General features: G+C 37.9%; 1 protein-coding gene across 1 annotated transcript; it reads right to left on the bottom strand.

The window, feature by feature from the left end:
• Positions 1-898: 898 nt before the first annotated feature.
• LOC149230549 (amino acid transporter AVT3A-like) lies at positions 899-1,538 on the bottom strand. The gene is made up of 3 exons (XM_089381343.1): positions 1,420-1,538; positions 1,238-1,328; positions 899-1,141 (listed from the first exon to the last, which is right to left on the bottom strand). The coding sequence occupies exons 1-3, from the start codon at positions 1,536-1,538 to the stop codon at positions 899-901; spliced, it is 453 nt and encodes a 150-aa protein (XP_089237469.1).
• Between the last annotated feature and the right edge of the window lie 6,378 nt (positions 1,539-7,916).

The raw sequence follows: 7,916 nt of genomic DNA, 5'->3' as shown, positions 1-7,916 counted from the left end.
TTACTGAAGCCTTAGCCTACAAACTATGTGCTTCCACCTGCAACTTCGAAAAATTATATCAGTATCAAAAAATAATAGCACTGAATGATATCCAATAAAAAGAGTTACAATCCATATTAGAAACCATAAATCCATGCTTAATGCTGTGATTGCATTGATAGCAACACAAGCAATTTGATAAATACAAGCACTGCACTTTGATTTTGGCAGTCGATAATAATATTACATCTTTACATTAATTTTGGTTTGAACCTGTGAAGCTCAAGGCCCAAATATAACTCCATGCTTATTGGGTTTTCATTTTCTTGACATGGCTTAGAACCTCCGCCCTGGCCACTTACAAGAATGTTTATTTGCTACAGATTTGAGTAATAGACAAAACTGACCCACCAATGGTGAAGACAATGTCGAATACGATGAGTAAGACATCAGCAAGGATCGATAGCAGAGATAATTCATGCCAACAAGCATGCAAATGAAACAGAGCAGGAAATAGAAACCCTAAAATACAACCAACACTGCTCCCAATCAGAGATAAAAAAATCTGCAAATGAAGGGACCAGAATTGACACTATTGTTATTGAGAAAATTGCAAGAGATCTGATCATGAAGGAAAACTCCCCTCTGCTAAACCTCCCTTCTAGGACTTCATAAACAGGATTCATCATCAGTGGAAATGTGAAGAAAAGGTTCAGACATAGGGAAATCTGAACAAAATCTTTGATCCAGCTTTTCCCCAAGTTCAGAGTCACCATATCTCTGGTTGCACTTCCAAAAGCAATATACCCGAATGCTCCGAAACCCCCATAAATGAGAGCAATGAAGAGAAATCCAACGGCCAAAACTCCACCAAATCTATGTTTTTTCTCCATAGCTAATTCCAGGGGCAAAATCACGCTTACCCTTCAAATGCATAGATTGCTCCACCCACTCCATAAGGAATAGCACAGAAACCAGTGAAAGCCTGAAAATCTGGACCCACAGTACTCAATATGGACAACACATCTTGCACCACAACAGTTAGCATTGCAGAAATGTCAACGATATCTGCAAAAATACTAAAAGGGGCCAGATGGGTAAGGGTTCGAATCCCACTCATGATGAGCCCAGTGGAAAAATGGCCCATATGAAGCCTACCTTCCTGGTAACATCAAACGAGGTAGACAAATAGACTCCATGAGGATTCAACGAGGATTCTTGGGATTTGGGATTGGGTTGTGGTTTGGATCCTGCAAACATGTAAGACAGAGTATTCCATATGAATATGAGATAACCCACACAAACTCCTGCCATACAAAGGACCACCATAAAATCCACCATGGCTTTCCCTGTACTTCCATAAACAGCAAAGCCCAGATCTCCTAGCTATCTATTTTCTGAAATCCTTGCCTTTTGAGGGCCCTCTTAGACCACACCAACAGTATCATGCCATAATAGGCAATGCATGCCACCAGCGCCAATATAATAAGGCCTGAGAGCCATCCAGTCTTCATGAAAGTGTAGGGCAATCCAAGCACTCCTCCTATAATCGATACCATTTTCGACTGTAAATATGTTGGGATTAATGGAGGCTACGAGGAATCAGAGTATCTTCCATGAATTCAAGAAACGGTGTTAACCCCGCACCCACCCTTACCTGAACGATTCTTTCCTTCCAGCGAGGGAAACACAGAGCATCACAAGGACCAGAGCTTCACCTACAACAGATGAGAAAATAACTAAGAGAAAAGGGCATTCCCCTGAAATTTCCTTTAATTTGAGTAACATTTAGAAACTTTTCGAGAGTAGTTTAGCAATGCTAACTCTCGTGTGCTGGGGGGCACTAGAAGCCCAGTAATCTTCAGATATGCAACACCCAAATATGCGCCTCAATTTCAACACAAACACGGGAAAAACAGGCACTACCTGCAATGGCAAAATCTCATAGAACTTACGCGTGAGAACCGGAGGAGAGAGACTAAATCAAGGGGCTTCAACAGGAAAATTGTCAAGTTTCTTTCATTTAATCATACGAAGGATTATCAGAAAATCCAATTTTCCACCCCACACCTGGAAGGATCTGCATTTGAAGAAACACAAATGGAATGAAAGGGTGACTACTAGGGCTGAATTTGTGACTGCTTTTTATCACAACTTTGATGCTTACACCCTAGATCACTGCTTCTTAACCCTCAAAATAAGAATCAGAGAGGCCGCATGAAAGAGTTCCGCCAAGGCACCCCACTTGTAGAGATTATTTCTCCTCTGCAAGTAGTTTCCATGTATATGGATGGGCTGAATAGTCCATCCAGGGATATGTCAAAGCAGTCAAAGCCTTAAAGCCTACTTGAAGACATGTATATTTAGAGATTGCCAGATGATGCTTTACAACAAAAGATTATTTATTAAAAAAAACAGCGAGGGCTAATACTATGGGAATTGAAAATCCCCTGTAATAACCACTGTCGGACAACCTAATTAAAATTATTTTTCTTGTTTACTGAAGCCTTAGCCTACAAACTATGTGCTTCTACCTGCAACTTCAAAAATATCAATATCAGAAAATGATAGCACTGAATGATATCCAATAAAAAGAGTTACAATCCATATTAGAAACCATAAATCCATGCTTAATGCTATGATTGCATTGATAGCAACACAACCAATTTGATAAATACAAGCACTGCACTTTGATTTTGGCAGTCTATAATAATATTACATATTTACATTAATTTTGGTTTGAACCTGTGAAGCTCAAGGCCCAAATAACCCTTATAGGATAACTAGCTCCAAGAAAACAGAGAAATGAAGGAATTAGAAAACCTTGGAAAACAACGAAGAGCGGACAGTCACCAGAGGGAGTACTGATAAATCAAACAACAAAGAACTATGCAATGCGCAGACAAACTCAAATATGGGGGAGAGCCCAACAAATTAGTTAAAAATCAGTAGAAGTCTCTACGCATTGAATCTTGGAACTAGAAAGGAAGGAACGGAAATCAGTAAAAGTCTCTTGGCATTGAATCTTGGAACTAGAAAGGAAGGAACGGGGACCGTTACAGTCTTGGTATACGCAGAAAGGATAGTTAGACTATCGTGGGGCAAACACGTTACCAGGTCTAACTGACCTGTGAACTTTTCTGAAACAATGAGGCATGCACAAGAGCCGGAATGCCAGACAGTTCCTTGGAATCATTTTCTTTAAACAAGTAATAAGGTTCTGCTGAACTCATGGATACAGAAACCAAGCATAAGAAATAATCTGATTTGGAGTAGATAACAAGGCAATCAAGAAAGGGGTGGCTCGGACCTAGGGTAAGGGTTCGAGCTATTTTCGAAGCCAGTAGTCCCTGCGGGCAGAGGGCTCAACAGCAGAACCCTGCAGCCATAACCAACCATGTAAAAGAAGAAAACCCTCCTGGCGGTGGAACCCTGGAGGTTGGGAGTGGATCATAAGCTCCCGAAAGAAACTTGGAAATTGAGGAGGCCAGGCTATAATGACACTGGGTAGCAGACCCCGCAATTACAAAGGAAAAGAACATACATTAGGTAATGTTAAACGTATGTAACTGGTAAACAAGCTGCAATTATTAAACGGAGATCAGGTTGGCCGAGACCACATATCCAAATCGAAGACTTATAACTCTTTATAATGCAAACAACTTCTGGAAAATTTGTAAACGATATAACATACGGCGAAAACATGAGTAAGCAAGGAATTGAGTATACATCACATTATTTTCTGAAGATATAATCGAAGACGCAAACCTCGAACTGGGTATACATATTTAGCAAAGATTCAAAAACAAATTTAAGCAAATGGTGCCGTCGACTGTTGGCCATGGTAGCCATATCAAACCGCAGAATAATTAACCGGCACAGCTCTATAAACCCTCATCGTCACCAAAGAGAATAACATGAAACTACATAATCTCAGAGCAGAATAAGCTCTGGGTAATATCTGAAATGATAATCACATCGTCATAGCAAAATTTATTTACATTTGGGAAAAAACCCATTAAAAGCTCTAACCCTCTTCTAAATTGAGCTTTTTGGCTACGAAACAGGCATCCCATAGATGCATAGAGCCATAGACATGCTTTAAGTTTCCCCTCCAACCAGGGCAAGTTCTTACCCATAACTGGAAACTCCGCCACTGTAGACACGTCGCGCTACCAAGCAGGTTGAGCCAGCTCCGGGTCCCAACATCCTGCGATGCATTTCAAATACAGGAAAACTGATTAGGGTATCTGATAGGGCTTGAACACCTACAGTCACGAAGAAATAAGAGCAGAGAACCAGCTGAAAGATAAAACCAAATCTTTTTACCTGTAAACATTTCTGATCCACCGCCAGACCATCAAACAAGACCCAAACAGAGTTACCGACCACTGAAACAACACTGCGGAAAATGGACGCATCAGAGCAACCTTCGCGGGTGGAATGCAAAACAAATGAAGTCATTCTCTCCATAGTTGGAGATGAGGAAACTCTGGCAAAAGCTCCACCGTTGGGTTGCATTGGAGCCACACTTTAAGTTTCCCCTCAAACCAGGGCAAGTTCTTACCCGTAAGGAAACTCCGCCACTGTAGACACGTCGCCCTACCAAGTAGGTTGAGCCAACTCCGGGTCCCAATGTCCTGCGTTGCATTTCAAATACAAGAAAACTGATTAGGGTATCTGATAGGGCTTGAACGCCTACAGTCACGAAGAACAAGGAAATAAGAGCGGAGAACCAGCTGAAAGATAAGACCAAAGCTTTTTACCTGTAAACATTTCTGATCCACCGCCAGACCATCAAACATAGTTACCGACCACCGAAACAGCACTGCGGAAAATGGCCGCATCAGAGCAACCTTCGCGGGTGGAATGCAAAACAAATGAAGTCATTCTCTCCACAGTTGGAGATGAGGAAACTCTGGCAAAAGCTCCACCGTTGGATCGCATTGGAGCCACGCTTTAAGTTTCCCCTCAAACCAGGGCAAGTTCTTACTTGTAAGGAAACACTGCCACTGTAGACACGTCGCCCTACCAAGCAGGTTGAGCCAGCTCCGGGTCCCAACGTCCTGCGTTGCATTTCAAATACAGGAAAACTGATTAGGGCTCTGGAATCTGAACCACCTTCTCAGGTTAGATAACAACTACAACTCTGATTTATGTGACCAGCATAAACAAAAATTCCTGAAAAACTTGCAATAATCAGAATATTTGACGGTCTACAGAAGATCTGGATAAAATGATTATCAAAGTAAAGTAATGACCTTGACAGTGGAGGATCTGAATCTGGCATCTTCGTTTGTCCTCTGTCTGTAAGGGGATTTTCCTTCATAAAACGCGGGAAATTTCTTCTGATCGATGCAGGATTTCTCTTCCAATGGAGGAAATCTGAAGCCCGAAAGATCCATTGAAAACTTTGCCTGCAAAACCCTCACTTGAGATAAAAGCTCATCAAGCTCCAAGCTCCTCGAATCGGATGCCCAGAGACGCTGCATGCTCAGGGAGATTTGAGGAAGCGAGAAAAACTGTGCGGCGATTTGAAGTAGCGAGAAAAACTATGCGGAAAGAATATAAGAAACTAACCTAAACTACATCCAACGCTCTGGAACGTTTCAATCGTCTAACATCTGATCGGATGGCTCAAACAAGTACACGGTGGCAATTGGGGGAGTTGATTTTAGAGGGAAATGCCTTACGGCGTAATTAATGAATTTGATTAAAAGGACAAAAAATGCATAACTACTTTGGAAATAAATCTCAACTTTTGAATTGTGTATACTACTAAGAATATTCTGGAATATTCTATGGAAGCTAAATCCATACCATCTACCTAATAATTATTGATAATTAAATTAATATTGTGAAATCCCTACTCCAAAATAGACATGCCTATAGGAATAATTATCAATAATTATTAAGTGGATGGTGTGTATGTATATATATATATATATATATATATATATATATATATTGTAAACTTGGTAGGACTCTTCTTTTCGTGTTTTACATGTCCATTATTCACCGTGCTATGGGGGGAGAGTAGCACAAGATTTGAATCCAAGACTTCTTGTTCGGTGAGACTTCATTTCCATGGCCACTACCATGCCACTTGAGCTACCGAAAGCGGACTAGTGGACAATATATATTTAACCTCAATTGAATATTTTAGAATTTTCATGGTAGTATAGACAAATCTAAGGTTGATATTTATTAAATTGATTAATTTAAAAACAATGACATCTGAACAAGTGTCGTATGAAGTGAGTTATAGTTTTTTTGGAATTTAGTATTGATAACCCATAGTGTTGGAACAAAGTCTATTTACATATTAGGAATCTCCTTCGCAAAGTAGAGGTAAATATCCATGATTAAGAATCTTCTTCCAAGTTTTTTTTAATGTATATATGTTTAACTTATATATTAATTATTTTCATAATTAATGATAATAATAATAATTTAAAATAGAGTTATAATTTAATCAGTTTTTATGGTTTTTTAAAATTTTAGTAAACCCATTGATTTGCTTGTTGACCACGACTATTTTAGCATTGTTTAACCTTCAAAAATAAATATATATTTTTCAATATTACTAAAAAAAAAATTTACAAACATTTTGATTGGACCATATCTTGGTGGTCTTATTGCATCCTTTGCATAAGATAATTCCATGTGGACCATATATTTTATGCCATAATTGATGGATATGGCCGTTGCAATATTCATGCAATTTTTTTAGCTATTTGTGTAGTGGTTCATTATTATTAATCCTTAAAATAAGTAAATAATATATTTAACATCAATTACTTCCCACCATAGTTTAAACAAGTTATTGTATAAAAAATTGGATAGGAATAAGATGCAAATATAATTATTTACTAGGGGTTACTTCTCTCTATTATTTTTGTTTTCTTCAACACTTATGTAGGAGTAAAACTATACATGTGTAGACTTACTAGTGGTTACTACCCACCAAAATTTATGCATCTACATGTGTTTGAGCATGTAATCAATATATTCACTTCAAATCTCAATTTAATAGTTCCTCCCAAAGACTATAGGATTCCATTTGGGTATTAACCACTATAAGTTTAGCTAACATTGACCAATGTAAGTTATAATTTTTTTATATAATTTCCGGATAAGATAATTTTTAACTTTAGTGACAAGGACTAAGTTGCCTACGACACTTGTTATAGATTGATGCTTATTAACATTTACTAGTCATTTAATCTATATAGATAAAGATAGTATATAACAATATCATTGAAATTTATACACATTTAAACTAAAATATTTTAAATGAAATTAAAATTAAAATCAAATTATTAAATAATAACAATGTAGATATTCCATAATACTCCAAGTTGAGTAGTTAAATTCTTTGGAAATTAAGTACACATGAATAATTTTTCTTTACAAATTTAAATAAACATTATCACAACATCTACAAAAGGAATGGAGTAACACAAGTTTTGAATTACCATAACTCATTGAAGCATATTCTACTCAATAAAGATAAACCCAGTCTTAATACTATAATTACACGGAATTTAAAACAATCAAAACCAAGGCTTTTCATTAGAAAATTCAACTATAAAAAAATAAGTTATCATAAAACTATAAGAGGAGAGAGAAAAATAAAACCCACAAAAGACGACGGTAAGCTCCATACAACTATGGGCTTGATCCCTCACAAAAAGCGACGCTAAGCTCCATACAACTATGGGCTTGATCCCTTACTTGTCAAGGACACAAATCCCTTTCATGCTTTCCAAACCCTAAGGGGTCATATTATCAACTCCAACTCACAACGCCATCCTAAACCCCAAATCCAAAGCAACAATTTGTAAAGGCTCCAGAAAAAACTTAGGCTTTAACATGGATAGAATCAATGACTACCCATATTGCACACGATAAGAAAATAGATGGTGATGTAAACA

This window comes from Pinus tabuliformis, chromosome J (genome assembly GCF_031772625.1).
Source record: "Pinus tabuliformis cultivar Carrire ecotype Pingquan chromosome J, CPIR1, whole genome shotgun sequence".
NCBI lineage: Eukaryota > Viridiplantae > Streptophyta > Pinopsida > Pinales > Pinaceae > Pinus > Pinus tabuliformis.
The sequence above is the reverse complement of the archived record's forward strand: the minus strand, read 5'-3'. Positions and strand labels throughout refer to the sequence as shown.

Excerpts from the sequence above, each read along its gene's own strand:
- LOC149230549 (XM_089381343.1), bottom strand. The coding sequence starts at position 1,538 with ATGGTATCGATTATAGGAGGAGTGCTTGGATTGCCCTACACTTTCATG. Across the intron at positions 1,329-1,419 it reads GCCTATTATGGCATGATACT|GGAAAGCCATGGTGGATTTT; the intron begins GTTGGTGTGGTC and ends ATGGAAGTACAG. Across the intron at positions 1,142-1,237 it reads TGGAATACTCTGTCTTACAT|GAAGGTAGGCTTCATATGGG; the intron begins GTTTGCAGGATC and ends TGATGTTACCAG.